Raw genomic sequence first — 25746 nt, 5'->3', positions numbered from 1 at the left:
AAAAATCTATTGTATTGGCTTAATGCATACTGGATCTTTGTTAAACAACTCATTTCCCGGCACTGCGGGAACGGGCCAGACGGGCCCCAACACTCAAAAAACTGGTGTCCCTCGAGTTTTACGGCCTGTCGGTTATTGTGGGGAGATACTGTATATACTTGGAGAAAGTATAATGTTTCTTCAATACACTTATTTAATGTGAGATTTTTTAGACTTTGCACGTCTTTAATAAGGCCCTATATAAGAAGTGCGATTCGAAATCGATTTTTTTTAAATTATTTTTCAGGCTTTCAATACGTGTTACTAACTATGAAAAAATTATCAGCTCGAAAAAAAATCGAGCATTCAAGGGTTAGAAAGATTACAGTATATTTTTAGGATATTTATTATAGTAATGATAAGAATTAAGGATATGCTTTATATTATATTATATTAATTATATGTATTATATCAATGATTCTGTGTTTTTACGCGTTGTCATCGTATCATTACTTTATGTACCGAAATGCTTGAATCAGAAGGTGTAAAAAATAAAAAGTGTACAAAAACGGAATACTCAAGCAAATAGTAACAAATTTTGTCGATTTATTCGTTTGATAAATTTGATGTTTTAATGTTATTTCTCATAATTTCAAAATAACAAAATATCGTATAATAAAATATCTTAAATTTCAATAAATAAACAAATAGCTTTGATTTTGATTGAAAGTCTCAGCGATGAAACTGATTCCCTTACTTGTATTTCAGAAATAAAAACGAAAAAATAGTTTCTCTTTCATGCCCTCCCCTCTCTTCTTTCTCACCCTCATCTATTTCAATAGCATGTATGCAATTGATTCCCTCCCCTATGTGTTATTTTCCCTTCTCCATATATAAAAAGATGTTTTGTGAGGGGGGAAATCCCTAAACAGGAATATAGAAAGATAAGAGAAAAAACAACTTCATGCAATAGGTTCACAATGAAGTTCCGCGATGATAAGAGAAGAGGTATAGAAAACAGAGAGTAGCTAGAATAGGTTTCTTCAACTGGCGTTTGGACGAGATACTTCGCCCGTGATCGTAATGGGGTTAAAATAAGGAGAGGGGTGAAGTTATCTAATTAGCAATGCTTTGGTTGTGACGAGAACTCATTTTACGAACTAGATCGTAAAATAATACAAGTGGAGTAATTTAGTTCAACGAGAAATATAAACCAATAAACATTGGGAATCAGACTAACTTGATCACGTGAGAAAAAAAATTCATCATATCAACACACAAACCATTGCAACGGTTTCAAGAAAATTATTAGTACTTTTATAGGATGCATTTTGTTCCACATGAAAACCGTATGATTCCTCACCATCACATGAAGTTTATATACGGGGTGATTCAAAAATAATCATCTGGTTTTAAAAAAATATATATTGAAACACATAAATTGTACTGTTTAATAGTAGACGGGGTATGAAGAAGCAAAGGTTAAATTTTTATTCCCACACATTCAATATTCCAAAAGTGTTTTGTGTTTTGGAATATGGACATCTTCATCACTTGTTTCAGTCCAATCAGCAGACCGTAGAAAATATGGAGCACAGTCGCCATCCCATCGGACGAGCCTTTAATCCTGATCTTTTGCTATTTGCGACTTTTTCTTTGGGGTTTCATTATAGACGCTATGTACGTGCCTCCACAGCCAGCCACTTTGAATGAGCACAAGAACCGAATTACCACCGCTTTTACGAACATCAATAGGATACTGCCATGCTATATTGGGGATGAATTAGACAACCGTGTGTATGTGTACCACGTAACGAAGGAGGACACATTGAACACTTACTTATAGGTAGTGGGGGAAAAATTTGAAATGTCTTTTGCTGTTTACCAGGTATTAACTATCTTCCTATAGTATAGTCATACTTTTTGAAATATATTACTTATAAATCAGATGATTATTTTTGAATCACCCTGTACATTAACCCTCTCACTACCATTTAGACATATATATGTCCCGTTGGCATTTTATCATTTTATTTTCCTTCGAAAAATTGATTTGTATAAAAATATCTTAGTTGTTCATTGTATTTTAATCATTATTACAATATCACTGAAACATATTGCTCACTAAAACCACCAATAGGACACATTATGACCTCCCGATCCCTCCTGCCTCTGTTGATTTTCAGTTTTATTTTTCAAGTATATTATCGATATCTTTATATTCTACTTGATTTATTAAGGTACTTATAATTTATTTTTTTCTCAGAAAAAAAATTGGTAGTGAAAGGGTTAAATAATGAATGGTGTCGTTATATTCCTTTTATTTATCTCGTATAAAACATTGCTTGATGCTTTCTAACTTCAAGGCTGAAATTTGATAACAAAATTCTGGCAGCATATCTTAGAAGAGCGAACGGGTAACTCGTAATTTTGTATCGTTGATCGCTGAAGGTGATATGTTAATAGGCATTCGCGAAACTCCCCTGCCATAATCAATGTTCAGTGCATTTATATGAGTTCCCTAATTGATCCTGAACACCATCTTTTTCATGCGCGAGCTATTTTTTTTTTTCACAATCCTGCCATAAAAGCGTTAATGATTATCACTTGATCGCTCCGGCTGTCAAGCTCCAGTTGTTCTGGAAAGAAGCACCCTAGCGTTAATGATAGTTCACGATATGGTGTTTTTGCTCTTTCATTTCGTCAGCAAATTCTTTCAGAGTACATTGAAAAAAAAAAAGATGAAAAAAAAAAAATGATGCGCAGGTGCATTTTTCGAATCTTCACATTTACCCCGAACGCTTTTTAACAGCTGACGATCATGCGATAGAATGGCAGAAAGAAAAGGTTCACATCATTAGGGACAGATTGTAAGCAATTTAAGGCACAATCCATCATCGTATATTTAAACATAACGACTTTCACTTACCTCGTATTCAAGTGAAATCATTTGCGATTTCAGAGGGAACTATGACAAATCTTCATGATCACTCTTTTCACCACGTTTCATATTTCATCCAAATGGAACATTTTCTCGAAAATGCATGTAAAACTCATCAAAATCACGTAAAGTCTCTTTTGTTCATATTTGAGACCGATGAAATATATTGTATTATTTTTATGTAATTTCTTAAAGTTCATAAAACGATTTCATTTGAAAAGCAATCCGTTCCCTTCTCCCAAAATTCCCTATCTGTTTTTTTGTTTATGGGTTACATATTTTGGAATTCTAATCTGTTCTGGTTCAAAGACAGCACTAATAATAAACATTAGTAGACAATTTGCAACCACTTTGAAATAGCGGAAGATTAATAAGAGGATATAAAATTTTGTAGGTGCTCATACCTTTTAACATGGTGAAGAAGCATCAAAAACTATGGTCTAATAGAAATAGCATTGAAAGTATATTGTATGATATACAGTATAATATACTACATCTCATATAATAGCACCTCATTTTCTTGAGTGGATCTCAAATATTTTGCGTCATTTTATGTGTGAACACAACTTTTTCTTTATTTTTAATCAATTTCTATTCAATTGCATTCATTGTATTCTACTTTAACGGGGCACACAATTTGTCGATGTTATATTGAACAATACATTTTTTTTAGTGTTTGAGAAACTGTAAATAATAAATATTAAAGGTATGTGTAAAATGGTGTTAGTGTAACATAACATATCCAAGGATGATGCCACTATCCATACGAAGGTTTTCAACAGCTGGCTGATGCGAAGATGAATTTAGTGAGAACCAAGTGAGAGGACGTGGGTTCGATTCCCCGCAAGGGTGGTTGAATTTTCTCTTTCTTTCATCTTCGCATGAACTCGATTCGGTGTGCGATTGTAGAATGCGTTAAACAGCAGTTTATTATATTGCTGGGTGATTGTATACGCATAAAAACTCGTAAAAATTCGTTTTATCTGCGAATTTGTTAAACGAAAATCTGTTATATCGCAGTGCAATCGCAAATTTTTTTAAATTGGAGTTCGTTGTATGAGTTAGTGCGAGAAAAATTCATCAAATTAGAATTCGTTTTGTCCGATTCAGACTCTGTTTCAAGTACGCTCATCTAAATAATAATTCTTATCACGGCAATGTGTGTGGGATCGATTTATTGTATTTAACAAAACGAAATGGCGATTATGCATAATAACCGGATATATCACATTTACCCCAACATGTTTAGTAAATTCGAGTAATATTGAATACCAGTTTTATTTTCTCGATTATTCCAATTAGAGACATGGTAGAGAAACCTGAAATCCGTATTTCTTTAAAATATGGGTTCTTGTCTTTGCATTGACAAGTGTGTCGTGTTTAAAAATATATACGTATTGTAACTAAGGAAAACAACATTTAAAAAATCATTTTCATGGGGTAATATGGAATATTCGGTTCAAAATAAAGAAAATTAATTCGAATTGATAAAAAAAAAGATTTAACGGAGAGAGTCTACGACAATGAAAATTTAAATTTCTTCGTTTGTTTTTATAGGTGATGATGTGGTTGTGTCATAGTGTATTTACAAGAATAACGAATGCAATCTTCCTATTCTGCCCCAGAACAATCAAGTTGGACCCACAAAGAAAAGGACACACACTCTCTAGATAATTTCTTTTTCTTCTATCTTACTAAATTTTCCATCTTGAACAGATATTCTAGCCCAAGTCAGATAATTCTTATGGTATTCCATATACTATCCGATACACCATCTTTGAAAAAATAGCGTTCCGTCTAGCCGGAAGGAATCGCTAGCTAAAAAATGAACACATGAATGAATGAACTCCAGGACTTTCGCCACTGGACTTATTCCGTTGCCGAGATCTCTTCCAGCCCAACTTCGTGGCAGAGTCTGGAACACTTTATTTTGTGTCAAAAAGAAAACAAATTACAACATATTTCCCCCGGACAATTAGGTACTGTCACGATTTACAAATTCTGTGGTCATTACAGACGAGATGGGGTTGGGAGTTGGAGAAAAGTATAAACAAAAAAAAAATGAGCACACAGCACGATAAAATAAAACACTTGTGATTCACGTTGTCGTTAATTTCAAATTATTGGGAACATTTTCAATAATTAATAAACTTTTTTTAAAACCTCCCCGAGTAAATTTCTAGAAGTGGAAAAAGGTATATTCTGCTTTAGCAGCCATGACCATAGTGACAGCCGAGCAACACTGACTCTATAGCATCATGAGGGCATTTCGAAATTGTTTATCACCGTTTCAGGCCCAGGCCGAGGACACTGGAGACAGAGAAAACCTGGTATTACATATTACCCAAATGTACTATATATGTGTTGTGTTGCTGTTTTTTGTTTTTTTTTTTGAATTTATCTTATTATAAAAAGACGCAGTCTTTGGATAGAACATTAACGTGACGTTCCTGTTTGATTTTGTAAGCACTTCCCACCCATTTCATCCTGGACACTGGTGAAGATAAATCGACGCTTCTGCCTTTTCCTTATCTTTCATGTAATTTTAAGAGGCTTCCGTGTTCCCCTTGTCCCTTTAATTAAAAACAAGAGAGGGCACTTTAGGTACCAACAATCTTTTCAGAGAACGATGCCGTCTTGTTTTTTCCCCTCCGTATTTGTCAGCTCTACCCTCCTTTCCACATGAAGAAAGTTCTTAGATTTGAGAAAAATAAACAGTATTTGCGTCCAAAAAATCAAGTTTTTCTTTGTTCTTGAAGTTTCATTCATTTTTTACCCTTTTAAAAATATTTTTGTTTATGTTTTTTTTTTCTGCTGGTTAATTAAACAAATTAAAACTTACGCTTGATAAAAATTAGATTGAGAACTCACAAACGGTAGAAGAAAGAAATTCATAGTGTACATGCATTTCTCTCTCTGATTTAAAATTAGATAAAGTCCCTGAATAACAAAGAATTTCAGTGAATTTTAGTCAAGATTAGAAATAAGTTGTTGTTTTTTTTGCGTGCTACAAATTTTTGTACTTTTTTGTGAAGCACCAGAGAAAAAATTCGAAATTTCCAGTTTTACACACACAAATTGGCACAAAAAAATAAAATCTGATAATGAAAATAACTGAAACTCGCAATATTGTAAAATAATTTCTGAAGATAAATTTCTGTTTGATAAGCTTCATCGACCTTTCACTAGATCTTATCGATACTTGTAGGTGAGAATTGAGAGAATATGTATTCTGTATACACAAAGAAAAGAAAATTGATGATAATAATTTCGAAACCTGCATCTCTTTTGTTAGGTAATATTCACATAATTGAATAAGGCATTTTAAGGAAAAACTAAAAGAAAAATAACCTCTTAAATTGGCGAAAAATTGAAGCGACGATTTTGTAAGGTTTTAACGTATCTATCTTGATATTAATTCAATACAAGTCTAGCTTTTGCTTAACCAAGAAGAAATCTATACATGAATGTTAATGAAAGACCTTTGATGAAGAGATAATGACACTGAGAGAAAGTTATCAGTAATCTAGACGCGTGTAATAATAATGATTAATAGGTTATGTTCTTATAATTTATTTCGCCACTAAGCTTACGAGATCGTTTCGAGTACCTAATCAAGGTAAATCAATCACAGACTCATGTCCACAGTCTGATATTCCCGGTGTAAATGTGGTATAAGCTTTGTGAATTTTCCATCTTTCTAAAAGAGATTAGTCTTCATACCATAACAATTGAAAACGTTTTGATTTATAAATCTTTTGATTTGTCATAGGAATTGATTTCTCTCGTACTCGCGTTTTTTAGCCCACTATACTGATGGATTTTTGAAGACCAATTTGGAAAATGTAAAGCTTAGGCTCTAGTACATCGCCAAAACCAGTCCCTTAATTTACATCCAAGAAAATAAAGAAATGTAAAAGAGAGGGTGTTTGTTGTTCTACTGTTATTTTCAAAGACGCTATCTTCCAGCATTCGCTATTCAACCTTCATCTCTTTTGTGATAATATACAACTTATAGAGTTCGAAACGATTTTTCTCTCTAATTCCTTTCTTCTATTTGGGACGAAAGTGAGAAATGACTATTATGAAAAAAATAATTTCCTCACCCTACGATAACTAACAGAGAGTAGAGAAATTAGGATGCATTCCTTCCATTAAGATTAGAACAAATTTATTCGTGTATGCCAGGAAAGCGATTGTTATACAATCTCGTAACCAAGTCATAACACCATGAAAATATATAGGACGCAGAGGTAACAGGGCGTATGACATTTTACTGGCGAACCGGTGATCCTAAAGGCATACTTCCGATTTGAAAAAAATATCCAAATAACGTCTAGTACTTAGATGTGTCATTCATATTCCGAAGGGTTTGTATAGTTATTAAAATAAAAATGTTAGCTTTCTATACGGACACTCTGTGCTCAAAATCCCGGTTAGAATGCCGTTGCCCTGTCTCTTCTGATGCCCACAAAAAAATCCATGTTTCTAAGCGCAATATTCGAATACTGAGGAATTCCAAAAACGGAGGAAAGTTGCGAAAAAACAGTATTAAATGCGGGGGAAACGGTGTTCCTGCACTCTTAATTATATTTTTCCTCACCTTTCCTCTGTTTTTTGAATCCAGATATCTGTGAAAATATTGCACTTAAAAACTTGACAGGGCTTGAAAACTTGACTTAAAAAGACAGGGCAACAACTTCATAATTCGGTTTTTGGGCACAGAGAACTGTATGAAAGGTGTTTTTTTTTATTTCAATAACCATACAACCCCCACGTTAGCTAGATACGTTTTATAATCGAAATTATGTCTGTAGGATCAACGGTTCGCCAATAAAATACCATTGTTACCTATGCACCCTGTATATTTCCTTTGTTATTCGTTGATGCATTGAAACTTGGTATCTTCATGCTTTATTCGGCCATAAATTGAATTATTGCATGGAACAAATTTTTACAGATATTTAGGGAAACGTAAAATCTTACCAAGAAATTATTCTATGTTTGTCCATCTCGTTATACTACTTTATTCTCTACTCCTTGAGACATTAAAATGTCTGAAATCACAAATAATAATGACAGACACGTAATTGTTTTCTCACTTCACTGCGTTTGAATTGTTTTTTTATATTTTCTGGTATATATTAACCAATAACAGTTTTTTCCAGCCAATTCGTTGCTGTGTTTGAAAAAAAAAACAAGTGGCACATCAATAAAACAAAAACAGTCTAAAAAAATCAATAAAATTAAGTTCAACGAACTATTGGCAATGTTAGCAATAAAAAATAAATAAACGCACATAGTTTTTGATAAGTGCCAAGCAAGGGCGGCCATTATGTATTCCCAATATGTACGTGAAAGAAACCTTTTACATAACAAAGGAAAACCGTCAATGTCAGTTTCCACGGCTGCATAAGTGGGTTGCGAGGACACATAAAATATTGATTATTTCTTATTCGTCTAAGCAAGTGATTGCGATGGGTAAAACATCTACTTTCAACGTAAAAACACAACATTCTCCCTACACCATTCAATGAACGTTTTTTTCATACTTATTTTCTATTTTAACGCTCGATATTCAGTTTCGTTGTTCGTGGAACGTTTTTCTCCCTCAATAATTGCACTCTCATCTCAACGATCCACAGAAAATTCATTCGGTTCCGTTTCTCTAATGGATTCAATAACAGGAAGAAAAAATACCGTACTGATCAAATCAAAAGTACAAAAATAGAAAAGTTGGTTGAATTATTTCAATTTCTACCGCAAAAAGCTTCATCTCGAATATCGAAAGTAATAGCGGCTTGAAGTTTTGAAGCTTTTATCTAATCGCAAGTGCTTCATATGCTTGTAAGAGAGTGGCTTTTGAGTTTAAGTTCCTTACGTCACATTATATTCTAGTATAAATTTTTTAATTGTTCTGTAATTTTTTAATTAACAAAGATGTGCGTGAAATATACTTGAATATATGTTATATTTTGTCACAAAAAAATTTTGATGATATATGTCACGATTGGAAAATGTCCCAACTGATGGTATCGTTTTTTTTTATTTGTAGGATGATGAAAAGATAAAAAGATCAGCTGTCTTTGTGCTCCAATGAGTGATTTCTGTGATGGGAAGAATCACTTGAATGAAGCTTGCCGACGCATTCCTTTCTGCGTTAGGAAATCTGAATTGTCTCTTGAGCTAAATAATTGATTTCTACGATCTAGCGTGGAATAAAATCAACTATGCTTCAAGATTTCCGTTCTTTCCACACATGCACATCCATCGTACTATTTCTTCTACTAGCGATGACAATGCTGTCTAAGTCGAACGAGCAATGTCCTACTGAATGCACGTGCAAGTGGAAAAATGGCAAACAAACCGCGGAGTGCGTCGGCGTTAATCTTGTTAGTATTCCTGAAGGACTGAGTGGTGAAACGCAAGTATTGGATCTTGCCGGTAATTTGTTGCAGATTCTTCCGAGCAGAGCCTTTCAACGGGTTGGTTTGGTGAATCTGCAAAAAGTGCATGCCTCGCGGTGTGGACTTCTCACAATAGCGGACGATGCATTTTACCATCTCTCGAATCTGGTAGAGCTGGATCTAAGTAATAATTTCTTGAGTTGGATACCAGCTCTTGCATTACGGGATACACCATTGTTACGCCGACTGCAATTGAACCATAATCCGATCCAGAAAGTTGAAAATAATACATTTATACTACTTGAACAACTAAAAGTATTGGAACTGAGTAATTGCCGTATAGAGGAAGTGGAGCCAGCTGCATTTGACGGGTTGAAGAGCTTGGAATATCTAAAACTAGATAACAATAAACTTAGGACTTTACCGCCGGAAGTAATCAGACCTTTTTCAACACTTTACGCACTGGATTTGCATCAAAATCCTTGGTTGTGTGATTGTCGGGTAAGGAGTGTGCGTGTGTGGATGCAAAGAAACAATATACCGATTAGCAGCCCTCCACAATGTACAGACCCACCGTCAATGCGTGGGCAAAGTTGGGAAGAAGTTGCTATCGATGATTTCGCGTGTAAAGCTGAAGTGACAGCTGTAGATCCCATCGTGACCTTCATTGAAGGAGACAACGCAACATTAGGTTGCAGAATATATGCCACTCCCGAGTCCAACGTCAGCTGGATTTGGAGGGGAAGAGTCATAAATAATTTAACACTCATGTCTTTTGGAAGGCAAATGTACCTTATTCGAGAAGTAGGAACAACGCACAAAGTAAGTTCTCTCACTATTTTTAACGTTATGTTGAAGGACAGTGGTCGATATTTATGCGTAGCGAACAATTCGGCAGGAAGGATCACATCTAATATTACGCTAGTCGTTTCGGCCAAGGAAGACTACAAAAATTCGTTCAGTGGAGAAGAAATCGCCGGCATCGTGATAGGTGTCCTTTTCGTGACATTTGCTCTTTTCTTTGTGTTTAGTATTATTTTACTGAGACACCAAAGGTTATTCGGTGACCGAAGCAAAGGGAGTGGATTTAACATATATAAACATGTTTTCGCATTTAATCAGAACCATTCGAATCCAGGTACGAAAACGGCAATCGTCATTGACGGTAGTGCGAACAGTGCTATCGGAAATGATGCGGGATGTATGCCAACAGAAAAATGCAACGCAAGCCCGATGTCTCAAGCCAGTGGTTCGGAAGCTAGTGCATACGGTGTTGCAAAAGCAAACAACGTAATTTCTTCAGAACAATATAGTGTTCATGGAAATGTCAATCCACACGGTTTAACATCTCCAGGTTCTGATACTCCGTATAATCGCACGCTCAACAGGCATTCAATTAGAGAAACTGACCGAGGGATAGAAATGTGTGTTCTGACTCCCGTGGAAAGAGAAACAGGAGAACAAGTTGAAAATCCTTGGAGCTCTAATCGGAATGATTTGGTCAGATACGTAGAAACTGAAAAGACCGAGTACGTGAGAAGATCATCAATCGAGAGGGATGAGGAGACTGACGACAATGAAGAGCAGAGCCCGATAATATATGACATGAGGAATCCATCTGGTGGTCCTCTGTTCATGGAATCCGACATTTCAAATATCAAATGCTCCATATGGCCGATGTCTGAAGGTTCGGTTAAAGACGAAAGCTATCATAGTTACAGTAGCCCTTCGCAGTCGAGTTGGAAGCGGAGTTCTGTAGCTATACCACAGCCAATACACCACGTGTTTTCTCCAGACGCAAGAGATTCTCCTGATGAGGGTCTAGGTGATGAAAGAGAATATGAAACAGATATATTGGACTGAACGTAACCACTTCATATAAGCTTTGATTCAAAATGACTTCAATACATTGAGCTCGTCTGACACCTATATTTTGCCAAAAAAAAAAGAAAAAAAGAAAATGGATATTTGATATCACTAGATGTTATCAAAAATCGAACAGGGTTTTATCTGGTACCGAGAAAATTCTGATATTGAATATATAGGCGGACCAATGTTTCCTGTCATCCTCTTCTGCAACCATGAGCTGCCAAATTTTGTGGTATACATATATATGAAGACAGTCCAATACTTACTAAGGTAAATCTACGATGAATTTATTGAAATCCCGGTGGACACACACACTGAAAGTCACAAGTATGAATGAAGTCCTCTGCCTATATCTGAAAATGCCCGACAATTGATCGAACTAACTTTGTTCATGTTCATTCTGTATCGAGAGGATGGAATGTGTGAAATTTCTTTCCCACTTGACAATTTATCATAGAGTAATTTTGAACTGCGGGAAATTGTTAAGAAGCATGTGTTTAAAGTCTTCCTAAAACGAACAAACATGGATATAGCTTTTTTTAATTGCTTTTACAGAAGTCTAAATTAAATATAAAAATGTTTAGTTTCGATTTATGTCAACTTTACAATTCTATCTCCTTACATGTGGGAGCATTGGATATATCGACATATGAATCGCAGAAAATGCAATAAATATCTGCCACATGTGATTTTTGCATTTTCCTTTTTTTTTTCTTAAATGCTGAATGAATAGATATTTGTACCACATATTTGGATTTTTATTTATACAATGAATAAATATATAATGTAACATATTTTGATAGCTCATGTTTATTTTAGTTTACGTTGGAATTTTTTTAGCCCTGGGAACAATAATTGCATGCGATTTTTCCAATCCCTAAAATATTTTTCACCTGTCATGTTTATAAGATCCACGTCTTATAAATGAGAAATTCAGATAAGATTATGCTACTTGTTTTTTTTGTGAAAAATTAAATCTCATTCTGCGGCCTTTATCATTAATAATATCGTTATCACTGGTACAGCATGTTTGAGCTTTCTGGGCCAGTTATTCCTCTTCTATATGGTATGACGGAAACTGTTCATCATTAGCATGACTGTAATGAAACGAAAACAGTGCGCCACACGTACTATTATATTCTTCTGTTTGGATTTCATAAGGTGATGAGAAATGATTATAAAAAGGACAGCAGAGGACTCACTCAATCGGAGGACAGCGCACTCCTTTGTGGCATCGTGACTGTATGCTAAATACTGATGCTCATGTAGTTAGTTGATTATATGTCGCGCACGAATTCTCACATTTTACAGTTATTGAAGAAAAAAGTATTGAATTTATATATATTAATGAAGAGTTTATATGTTGGAATTTATGAGAAAGGGCAAATGATTAAAAAATAAAATTGAAATTTTTTATCGATTCATTTGAAACGGTTTTCACAGCACGTATATGATTGTATAAACGAAAAAAAAACCACGTTGTTATTTACTGGTACTTTACTACAATATATAGGATTGATTTCCTCTATTATTTTTATGTGTGGTCAAAAATAAGATAAACTTCGAAATATGATGATCTGATGATGCTTGTTGTCTGTGTGTGTATGGTATAATTTCTATATAAATGTATAAAATGTACACAACAGTACAGTTGTTATAAATCAGTTGTTTGTTATTTTTAAGAAATAAAAATAGTTGTGCAATTTTTATTTCTCGTGTATGCTATGAAAATTTATCTTACGAATCAGCACCAGTGTGATATAAAAAATAATATTCAGTCACTTAAATATTTAATTAGCACACTTGAAAATAAATTCCTTTCAACTAAATAAAATAAATTTGTTTCCACTAAATGAAATAAATATTAAAGCATTCAGAAACTTTCTGAAATTATTCACTTCACTCTCACTGATAACACCGAAAGTATACTACGCATTGCTATTTTGCTACTCACGGCAAGCACGAAATCGGGGAGTCGAACAACGTAGCTTTTAATTTGATTATCACTTTCTTAAACTCTTCTTCGATCGTTTCTCAGCTTTCAAAAATTAAAAGCTCACGGAAGGAAACACGATAATGAAACCAATAAAAGCTAACTTTTACGTTGGGAGCTTGGTTGTAAACTTACACTGGGCGGCATCATTTCCAATCTCACGTACATAGAACGGCAGAAATTAACATATTACCTCGAGGTAATATGCTTTTTATTCGGTTCCATGCACTAAAATATTTACAAGTGATTTTATTAAAACCCTACACTCCATAGGATATTAGAATGGGGCAGGTAGATTCAAATTTCAGTGGATTCTTACTCTTCGAATGACATTGTGTGATCCTTATTACAGTATATGTATATTCATTTATTTCCCGGGGAGATTAGGTTATTCACATTTACTCAAAATTAATAAAAATAATAACTGAATTAAAAATAAAGTTCTATAATAAAGCAATACCAGAGAAATGCTTGAATTTGGGCAAATTTTTATTGAGATTCATACTTCTTTTCTCATGACTCGAAATATACGATAACATCAAACAATAGTTTGTCTTTGAAAGAGATAATTCTTTCAGAAAATCTGTCTGCTTCATGACGATGATACACAGGTGCAATCTATTTTTCCGAGTGTGAAATTCGGTTGTTGCTGATCCTCCTCAAGTACTTTCTGAGGACGCCCTTAAACACTGTTGAATTCACAGAAAACAGACAGAACTTCAATACAATACTTACATATACATGGAAATTTGTACGTGCGACTTCTACTTCTATATGACAGCACTTCTTGAACACGAAACACCTACAACTCTGGCATCATAAATAAGTTGGGCCCACATGCGCACACAAAATACCTCATGCTAAAATTCGTTAAAATTTCCCTAGAGCAGCGGTTCTTCACCTTTTCTGACTCGCGGAGCCCTTTCTGTTATATAACTTCTATGGCGAAGCCCTGTAGTCTTATTTATTATCTGTAATTTTTATTGTTCAAAAATATTAATAATAATTTTTTTTTAATATTTATTGTTTTTTATTTTTCTTGAGTGGCCGAGGAGCCCATGGGGAGTTCACACGGAGTCCCAAGGAGCATCGGTTGAGAACCGCTGCCCTGAAGGAATGTTTACAAGGTTCATGTACAGTTTTGTGTAATAGTGGTCTTCCTTAAGAAATAGTTTCTATGTCTAAAGGAATATGCATTATTTTCTTTTAAAATAGGTCACTTTTCCTGCACTGAAAACATTTTATTCTGTAAAGCTCAAGCTTTTTCCACATTTCGCAATATGCTTACAAAGCGTCAAACTAATCACTAATTGCTAAGTTCACCTAATAATAGTTTAATTCACAGTAGCCACCCTCAGACACACCAACCCTACGTAGGTACGTAGGTAAATGATGATGAATTGTTGCATCACACCACATCAGTTTGGGTGTAAAAATGACTCCTCCACACAAGAAGGGGCGCATCCGGAGGACGTGACGATTCCTCTTTATTTTATTACAGTACAATCTGACCAAGCGAAAAGATTTGGCTTGAGACCCTCCAAAGGTTTCAGCTCATGGTCTAAGCTCTAGGAAGGGTGGGGAGTCATGGGTGTATGGTTCAAAATGAAAGAATTAAATTCAAAAACCTTTTTTATTTACACTTTAAGTCTTTAAATGAATCGATACTTCCTTAAAATCGAGAAAATATAAGTATTGTAAATGTTTCTAATTTAAATTGTAAATACTTTCCTCCAGATCGAATCTTCCCTTCAAGCTACATAAATGCAGCATACCACTTCACAAATATTTTTGTCCAAAATTTATCTTTTTGAAGAAATATATATGTCACGAAAGATCCAAAGTTACAATTTATTTATTTTTTATAATGCAAAAGCTTAATATGCATGTTACAATTACGCGATGAAATACTTATACTGTATATAAAAAAATTGCTATATCTAACTCTACTGTTTTTGATATAATTAATTCAATTTAATTTTTAATATTTTTAATAAATCACCGAAAAAATCAATACATATTTGAGAAACATTTACACATGTATAACAAACACAGTTCGAAAAACTAGTAAATGAGATTTTAAAAAAAATTGATTTCATTCAAGTCATCAGGATCTAATTGGCATCTGTCTTATGATATTGATTTCACATCGGATTGATATAATCTTTATCTTTCCATTGATTTTATCCATCTCATCTTGTCATTTTCAATTTTGTAAATTCCCTTAACATATTATTCGATCTAAAAGTATGAAAAGCATACCCACGTATTTTCGATTAATACACAAGTCGCTAAACGGCTCAAATATTTAGAAGCCAATTCGTGTCATGATTTATTGACAGCCACGTATTAATACAAACGATTTTATGTAAAGAATTTCCTGGAAATTGCGTACATAGAAATGTCAAATCGGAACGTAAACCAAATTCAAAACTGTTATTTGTCATAGTAATTCGATACGATATCTGTCGGGTGAAATTGCTCATTATTTATCATACTAGATGGAACGATTTAATAACATTTCTGCTTTTCGTGGCGGCAAATAAATTGTCTATCAGTAACCTTTTAATTTACAGATTGTATGTTACAACTATTGTAATTTTAATATTTGGGGAATCGCGCATATGAATTGAACATTTGCAATAAAATTTGCTTTCAAATCAGATTATTTAAGCCGTTTTTAGTTAAGGTTTCTTAAATTTCTTCATCCTATAATGACAGCCACACACACACACATCTCATAATAAATGAAAATTAGTATAAATACGTATACTGTAAACTACAGTATACGTATTTCGTCATGGGGTCCTTTTACATCCCAAAATAATAAACAAGACTCTATATACTGTAGAAAACGATTTTCGGAACTATTTTCTGTGTTCCTGCAGGTAGCGGTATTAAGCAAGCAACTTTGTGTATCGGGTAGTTCATACTGTAGATTGCGGAATAGGCAACAGCAGTGTTGGATATTTATATTGTGATTGCATTGCAGACCACAGCAGGGACCACCTTAAAAAATGTTTAGATATCATTAGATCGGTTGGAATGATCCAAAGGTAAGCTGCAGATAACATTAAATATATATCGCAGCAACGTAAAAGCAAACTTAAAAATGTATTGTCTAGCAAACCACAGGTCATCTCAAGGCCAAGGAAGGACTATCATTTGCTAGTCACGTTGACAAAATGTGTGACTATGGATTTCCAATAATTTAGCTTCGGAGCCTGTTAAAAGAGGTCTTTTATCGGTCAATTTGTAAGAAATGCGATTATTGAGTAAAAATAATATGTAAATATCAATAGAAATTAAAATATAAGTTTTATTACGAGCCCAGTTTCAAGATATACCCTAGACCTTCCTTTCCATTTAATGCTTTAAGATAGGGAAAAAATGAAATGTTCCAAAGTTACCCACATGCAAGGGTAACGTTGGACCAAAATGTTAATTTTTTTTAATTTGCTTAAGTTAAAAAAATCTGTATATTATTTATACAGTGTGGACAAAAAGTTCGTAGAAACTTAAAAAATTCATAAAACAATAAAAATAACCGAAATAAAAAACGGTTTGCAGGGTTAGCATCGCTAATTCACGGGAAGTTTTTAAGACAGAAAAAACCCCCTCTAAAACATCCGATAGGTGGCACTGACGTACACAAGTAAAAGAAAAGATACCCAAATAACGAATAGAATACCTCCAAATCGTTTATTACAGTAGTATGTGTTCCACATGACCACCACCACAGGAAATAACACATTGCAGGCGAGTCACAATTCCCGCAACGGTAGAGTGCAGCAGGTTACATACACGGTTTACAACTGTGAACTGGTTGTGGATTAGGAGCACAAGATCTTATAACCGTTTCATTTGCATATTTCCACCGAAATCACTCGTACCGGCGCTACTTATTGGCTGGTTTTTGTTATTTTTTTTCCTGCCTAAAAAGAATTACCATGACCTAGCGATGCTAACCACGTCACAAATAAATTCATTATTAGTAAATATTTTTATCAAGTCAAATGGCAAGCTGATTCGAAGAAAACTATGTTAGGAATTCGGTTCCAATTTTAAATTTAATGCGAGGTTTACACGACAAGACAAAAATTTATTTTATCCAATATATATGTTACGGTAAATGTGATAAATCCGGTTGATATGCATAATAAAACGGTTATTAGGCATAATTTGCTGAACATTTTAGTAATAAAGCAGTTCGATATGAGGAACGTCTATCTAACATTTTCTGAGATCATACAACGATATAGCAACCTCCCACTTTCACAAATTTTACGATCGTGCCTGAATATAATGGACTCTCACTGAACAAGTTTCACAACCGTATCTCGATATTACGTATTTACTTAATACCCCAATTTTTATATTATGTGTAATCGTCGGTAAAAGTGATATTTTTTTTGGTATTTATAAAATTTATCAATGACGCTTGGGCATTATGCCTAATCACCAGTAAGGGTGAAAAGTTTATCAAATATACCGAGATGAGTGACGATTATGCATAATAATCTGCTATTATGTATACTGGCCAATTTTTTTCACATTTACTGTAACATATGTACAATATTTAGCAGATTCTGAAAAAAAAAAATAGATAGAAAATTTTAGATAGTTAAAAAATCATCTCTGATTAATTAAATTGCTGTGATGATGTATTGCTTCAATTAAAAATATGCTAAAAGCTCAAATTTAAATCCGTTTTTGTAAAAAAAAAAAATGTAATAAGTTTTTTATTGGGGTGAAGCAACTATTCCCAAACTATTCGTTCCATCACCCCACTCCTTCAAAATAACTTTAATCGCCACCCTCGAACTCAATCCAACCCATAGGATCCTATACGAAACCCGAAGGTTCTATCGCTCGAAAAGGGGTGACATTTCCCACTTTGGGAAACAAAAAGTTAGATGAACATTTGACGATGGTGGCATAATGGTTTGGAATCTCGATCTCCATATACAGACAGTTCTTTCCCAACAATTGGAAGAGAAGGAACACTCTTTCGGGGAATAAAAGATACGTTTGTACAAAACGAAAGTCACCAGCCTCTACATAAACTCTAACGTAATTCAGAATCAACTCCAACAGCAAAATGTCAAATGACAATACAAGCTGCCCAAAACCACTGATGTCTCTGTAACCAGACCAGATGTCTCTGTAACCAGACCAGATGTCTCTGTAACCAGACCAGATGTCTCTGTAACCAGACCAGATGTCTCTGTAACCACTGACTTTAAATAAACATACTTTCCATGATAAAATGTTTTCAAATGATGTGCGGTTACTCAAAATGCCTTAAATTTTCCAAGGAGTCATATACATTAAAAAAAATTGAAACATAAACTTTTTATATAGACCATGAGTGATAAAACTTTCAATTCGTGAAATGAAGATGCGTTCTGAAAAGTCAAAACAAATAATTTCATATTTATAGATGCATATATAAACAGAGCTATTCGACTTCGAAGTTTTCAGCAGTTGACGTGGACTGTGTGCCACGTGACTGTGGAATTACTTTAATGATACAAAACAACAAGCAAATATACACGACATGACGAATATATGAAAAACAGTTACTATCACAACGACGACGTGGCGCGAACTGACTAAACTCTCAGAGCGGTGATACAATACAATTGCATAGATTGATTGATTGATGACCGCTCACGCCCAGAGCTGTTGTGCAAGACATCAATTGCATAGAAGCGTAATCTATCAGACATAAATATAGCCACATGTCAATGTGGTTCACTAAATTAAATTCAAAGTTGTAAAAATTTTATAATTGGTAAAAAATTTAATTGCCATTTCCTGTGAATAAAAAAAAAAATGGTTGAGTTCACATTCTATTTGCGTAGTCCCTAAAAATTACAACTTTTGAGCCAATGTAAACGTGCCAACATGGCGATAAGTTGCCAAAACAAAGTGAGATTATATAGTGCAGGGGTGGCAACAGCTGTGTCCACCCCTGACCAGTCCAGTTAAGTCTAGTCGGGGAAATCCTGATTTTAGGCTATTCTAACAACTAGTATACACAAAATATACTAATAAAATTATTGTGTTTAACAATAATCTACGCCACATGAAGTAGCTTCTGTTATACAGGTAAAGTGCTAATTCAAAGGTTTTTAAAAGCTGCCTGACAATTTTGTGCGGCCCGACAGAAGGTAAAAGTACCGTGAAAAAATTAAATTTGTAATCATTATTAGAACTATCGGTTCCAACAGCAGATTTCTTGATTAACAAACTGCGTACAAACTTCTTATTTCTAGTGACGAAATTAATTTAATAACCAACTAATTCATTCAATTAATAATTAAGTGGCTTATACACCGAAGTTGCACCACTGATGCTGCCCGCGACGCTATAACTTACCATTATGTTTGCCCGCGAACAGAAAGAAGTTGTCCACCCCTGATATAGTGTATATCCCGATGAATATTGCGTTTAAAATAGAAATGTTTTGGAAATAATTTAATAAGGGGACTGTATAAAAAGTTAATTTTTCATTTTTTATTTCTACGATCCGTCAAATTTGTTGTTTTATGTAGCTGCACATCATTTAATTTTCTGTTTTTGTAATTAAAAGTATGTTTCTAAACTCAACGGTTGCAGAGATATCTGCTGTGTACATAATTTTGGACAGACTGTTAGGTACCACAATCGATGTTAGGCTACGAAATAAAAACGAACTAAAGAATAATTAGTAGCAAAAACCTTGAAAATGATTAGCTATTTCGCTTCGGATTTTCTTTCTGATTTCACGCTTGCAAGAAAGCTAAAACGTCTCTGTGTTTCTTCATCTTACGAAGGACATTAATTATATTCTTCTTCCAGGACTAAATATAGCTAATCGAAGTAATAGCATATAAAAGAATGGGAAAGAAAATCATTCGTTTCTGTGTGAACTAAAGACCGGAAAAAATAGAAACTTTTTGTATCTGGATAAGGTTGTATTTTAGGCCTTCGATTTCCTTTATTACAATCTCGCTGAAAGCTCATGGATTGCTGGTGATGCTACTTTGTATCGTCTAAAATGTGATTCGTGACTTCTCAAGTTTTTCCGATTCGATAGTTTGAGAACTTGATGCGTTTTCGTTCGCTAGAAAATAATTCAACTGCAAGCTTTTTGGGTATCGGCCAATCTCACAGCTTACTGTGCCTGCTTTTTCCCATTCCACTTTTCCCTTAGATTTTTGAGTTGCTATTTTTCCCACCTTTTTTTTGTGCGAGAAGAAAAAAAATGCATTTCATTTAGGTTTCATTCTTTCAAAATCCCTGAGATTCTGCTTTTATGAAAACTCAATCTCTCAAAAATCCTCAGTAATAGCTGCTGAAACATAATGACATCAACCAGAAGTTGTTTTTCCCCGCTTTTTATATAACACCTAAATAAAAATTCTGCCTCCAAAAATGGCGTAGTCATTATTTTTATTGGTTCGATTGTCGATATGTTTTGTTGCTTGGAAAAATCAAACACAAAGAAAACTCTTAAAATGTATTATGTTATAATACATCAACAAACAAATTAGGCTTAATATAACTTCAGACTTTTTTGATTTGTATTATATTTGTGAAGTTATTACAAATATATTATTATGATATTTGTTTCCACCAGTTCGTCATTATACTGATTTATGTTTTCCAAATATATTTTAATTTTAATAATTTAAACATCAAGAAATAATGAAAGTTCTGGAGTTACCTACCTTTGGTTGCTTAATTATATGAGTGAAACTCGAAAATGCCACCACGTCATCGATGAAATTCATGGTAGCTAGGTAAAAATGTCACTTTATGAACGACATTTCAGAATATTCTTTGATTTTTGTCGTTAAATACTTTAAATGGTTAATTAAAAACAGTCAAAATCTCGGACAGGCATCAGCAGTAAGTGAAATGTGAGAAATTGCAGGGAAATGGATATCGATTTCCTAACCCGATATTCAACGAAGGAGTACTTCACACCGATTCTCACATCCATCCTATTGCTATGAAATTCACTAGACTAAGAGCTGCACGTTGCCCACTTTATTAAATATAGTTCTGTAATCATCAGTCTATTTGAATATCCGTTTATTAATACAAAAGCCTAGGTAATGCATCTTGCGTGGACCAAATGCTATCGAGATCGGGCAGTGGATTCCTGCAAATACAACCAGATGCGTCGGAAAATTAAGTCCAGTCGGGGAATCATGATTTTATGCTATTCTAACTACTAGTAAACTACTAGTACAAAATATACTAATAAAATTATTGTGTTTAACAATATTAATTGTGTAAAAAATATCTACACCACATTAAGTAGCTTCTGTTATACATGTTAAGTGCTAATTCAAAGGTTTTTAAAAGCTGGCTGATGCGAAGATGAATTTATGAAAGAAAGGAAATTCAATTGCCCTTGTAGGAAATCGAACCCACGTCTTCCAACTAGCAGGGTGAGCTCCCTACCACTAGACTACAAAGCCAACGAATTACAATGTTTCCTTAGATCTCGTGTGCACTGAACGGAACCAAACTCGGGCCAAAGCTCACAATTGCTGACACGACCTTTGTATGGATAGTGGATAGTAACATCATAACAGGATATGCCGCCATCTGGTGGCCGTGTCAGAAATTGTGAGCCTTGGCTTAAGTTTAGTCCGACCGTCTGTGAACGGTCCCATTCAGTGCTCTCTAAGGATATAGACACTCTCTCTAATATTGAGATTCGTTGCCGTTGTAGTCTAGTGGTGCAGGGCGCTCACCGGGCAATAGGACGTGGATTCGATTTCCAGTTGAACTTTCTTTCTTTCCGAAATTCATCTTCGCATCAGCCGGCTATTAAAAACCATCCTACAGAGAGCGGCGATTGACATCATCCGTGAACAAGTGCTAATTGGTCTGCACGTTTTTGACAGGCATCTCCACGTAAACAACCGGTGAAAAGAGTGACATTGCTTTATTTTTTGACATTGTGAGATTCTTATAGTTGTATAAAAATATCTCGGAAAATTTGGTAAAATATAAAATATAGATAGGCCTATATATATTCAAACCCACATTATCATTCTAATTTGTAGCACCATACATTATAGGTAAGCCCATAGAGAGAAATATTGTAAACTTGAAAATAACCGAAAAATATCAAAAAACTACTCCATAAATTTTAAATTTATCTACCAGTACTTAAAATGGTTAAGAACCTAAACAAGTATATGTTTTCTTCTCGAAGTTTGTTCGTTCTCTTTTCCGAAGTTTCGAAAACTACTTCAAGACCAAAATACTCAGAGCAACCATAAGATTCTTCACGAATCCTACTTAAGTACTCATTGGAGGCCTTTGAATAGCATGGTAATTGGTGGTGATGTAACCAGTTCTCTTCACTAAACAACACGGAAGAGACACTAAAGACTCTCGCCAGGCAAACACCTTTTCGCATTTTCTCTACCAAGTATTCATTTCGCTCGCATAAACAACTCAATGTGGAAAAGCTGGGTTTCCTAAATCTCACATTCTGTGTTTTTATTGGACCAGAGCTGTGATTCGTTAGAAGCCCTAAAAGCCTTAGGCTGTTTTACAGCTACGAATCACATACATATAAGCGTCCTCTTGCTAAAATCAGAGAAATTTATGCAATAATGAATTTCCATATGTTGTGAGAAACAGGATTCCAAGAATTCAAAAACGTATTTCTCTTCGAAAGTTATTTCGGATTTCAGCAATCACCTCTTTCGCAATCGAAATGTAAAATTAACCCTTGAATGTTTTATTTTTTTTCAAGCTGGTAATTTTTTCGTAGCAAATGACAAGCATTGAAAGCCAGAAAAACAATTTTAAAAAAATCTATCTTGAATTGCACTGCTTATACAGGGCCTTATTGAAGCCAGCCGTAGTCTCAAAAATCGCCCATAAAATAAATGTATTGAAGTAATATTATATACTTTTATATGTAACTATATTCTTTGCGATTCAAACTATAGTAAGAAAAAAAAATCGGATAGAGCAAAAACTTTAAAATAAGAAAAAAGGAAACACAATCAAAACGTTTTGAATAATTAGTTGAATTATAGCCACACATGCTCTTCACCAAACATAGAGCTGTTGCCGTTAATTGGGAGATCTACCAGCAAATTCAACATACAAAATGGAAAGAATATGACCTAACCGTATAAAAGTGATTTTGAATTTTCATCTCCAAACTGGCTGCAGTAATTCAGCGTTTAAAGGACCTTTTGCACATACGTAAAGCGATGCATTTAAGGGTTAAGGCATAAGCAATGCTATGAAAAGCCCCAAAAAATTGCAATCATGTTTTTTTAGTTTTCTTTCAGAATTTTCTTTTTAATTAACATTAGTATTTAGATTAATTATAATGAGCGTATAAATCCATCGATAGAAATATTCAAGTTTGTGTAATATAAATATAATAAGTGACTGACTTTAAAATACCCACATACAGCCAACGACGCTTATTATCATCATGGATAATGTTACTATTCAGGTATTGTTATCACTATTGTGATAGTATTCAGGTATTGTTGCAAAAAACGGAACAGACCAATACCATAACATAGAAAATGTCCGTTAAAATTTATACTAATCAGTACTTTGGATAATGCTGTCTTTTTTCCCCATTTTTTAAGCGGAGTGAGCTGTATACTCATAAAATAATAAATTCGAAACTTCGAAATAATAAAATCGCTGAGGTAATATGAGTGGTGTTGGATAGATATTACGATGGAGAATGCGGTTTTATTAATTTTTCTATTTATCTGATCTAATATACGAGAACAAATATGCTTAACAGCATTTGCAACAAACAAACAAAGATTTATTGTAGCAAAAGCCACCTAAAATTCGAATTATCTCCAACGTAGTGCGTAAGGCAGAGAGGATCTTAAAATGCAGGGAACAGTCAAGCTTAAAATCAGCAAAATTAATTCGATTCTTAGTCTGTCTAGATGTTTAAGAATGTTTCGTAATCTGACTGAAATTCCACGGCATGCCGTAAAAAACGGGTATTTCCGTCATGCTGGCAAATGCAGGGAATACGTTGTTCATTCCTGCCAAATGTTTTTCTTTTCTTTGATCATCAATTTGACCGATAAATAAGCAAAAACGTTTCATGATTTCTACGTACCACGGTATTAATATTTATTATATCTACATATTCCAATTGGTTTTCGCGTTCCGCATCGATTGAAACGTGACTCAAACATATCTAAACACAGTGTCAAAAATCAAAGAAATACAACCAATACACATATCTGCTTCTGTATACACTACAAAACCTAATAGAATAGTATCAGATAACCTAAAAATCTTATTTATCGTGGTTTTATATTCAAAATCTTTTCCCAGTATTCATATGCACGCTCGGAGAGAAAATATTTTTTTTTCAATCTTATTTTATTTTGGAGTGAATATACATACATACGTGTACATATGATGCATTCCGAGAATTTAGTATGCTTTCCATTCCCTTAAATTTTTATTATTCCACCTGCTTTTAGTATCATTCTAAGCTAAGCTTCCGAACGGCATCGAGAAACTAGAGGGAAAAGTTTTTCTTCAAATTATTTCTCTTTTGCCGGATTTCGAGAAATCCATGAATACGCAAAACAGAATCTCCAACTCGTATCTCAGGAGATTCAAAGACATGCCTTCCAAAGCCGCATTTTATGGTAAAAAATCCGAATGTTACCGTTCGTATAAGGTGATCGCTTGAAGGCCAATCCTTGTAGATGTGCGAAGGATACAAGAAAATCACCAGAAGTAACACGAAACGTTGGTTGTTTGAATGAAAAGAAAAGGATAAACCAAATTTCGTGGAATACTATATATTCTTTTCTCTCTCTCTTTTTTCCACCTAGTATAGTGAATGTGTTTCGAATGACCTACAAGTGTGGGTTAACGCGTAAAAGTAACTTTCCTTCCTCTATGCCTCTGAAATCAATTTAAGGGTTAGGTTTTGAGAAATACAAAAATAGAAGTGATAAAAACGTGAAACACCAATTCAGTTGTTCAGAAAAACTTCACAATGAAACATGTATTCAGTAAACTCTCGACTATTCGGCTCGCGACTGTCTGGTCTCCGTATTATCCGGAATAGTTAAAAAAAAAACACGGTCTGGTTTTGAGGTGTGGCTAGCACAGCGTGGGAAATTTCAATGGCCGATTTTGCGTAGACACACCCCAAAACTGGTTTTTTGTGCAGTTTGGAATCACGGAGAACTATTATGCGTTTTGCGTGGCTTAGATCGTAAGTAGAGGAACATTTCGTCGCGAAAGAGTGCTAAAAGGGAGAGTTCCTCAGTCATCTATATACATCATTACTTTCAAAAAAACAAAAATCTGCGAGTTTTGACTCTTTCATCTTAGGCGTACCTTTTGGCATTTGCGTAATCTTTATCAACGAAAAGTGAAATAGGTTTAAGTAATTTTTGTAAAAATTAAACTTACATTTTTCGTTAATGTTTGGTTCATTTAAAAGTGATAAACCAAATATGAGTATGAGTGTGCTCATACTATGAAGTTTTTATGATTTTATGTTTCCGGCAATCACA

The 25746-nt window shown here is 34.2% G+C and overlaps 1 protein-coding gene across 3 annotated transcripts in view; it reads left to right on the top strand.

Annotated features, from left to right (window-relative positions):
• LOC149085234 (leucine-rich repeat, immunoglobulin-like domain and transmembrane domain-containing protein 2) overlaps nucleotides 1-12814 on the top strand; it is a 131154-nt gene extending 118340 nt beyond the window's left edge. For all 3 annotated transcript variants that reach the window (XM_089233121.1, XM_089233122.1, XM_089233120.1), the window contains one exon: nucleotides 8976-12814. In XM_089233121.1, the coding sequence (XP_089089247.1) occupies nucleotides 9151-11190 (2040 nt within the window). In that variant the 5' untranslated portion in view covers nucleotides 8976-9150 and the 3' untranslated portion in view covers nucleotides 11191-12814. The remainder of the gene's footprint in view (nucleotides 1-8975) is intronic.
• The last annotated feature ends 12932 nt before the right edge of the window (nucleotides 12815-25746 follow it).

This window comes from Pholcus phalangioides, unplaced genomic scaffold, assembly GCF_987345545.1.
Source record: "Pholcus phalangioides strain wild (caught in Gottingen) unplaced genomic scaffold, Ppha-v1.0 ptg000007l_1, whole genome shotgun sequence".
In the NCBI taxonomy this organism is placed as follows: Eukaryota; Metazoa; Arthropoda; class Arachnida; order Araneae; family Pholcidae; genus Pholcus; species Pholcus phalangioides.
Note: the sequence above shows the minus strand (reverse complement) of the source record. Positions and strands in the feature narration are given on the sequence as shown.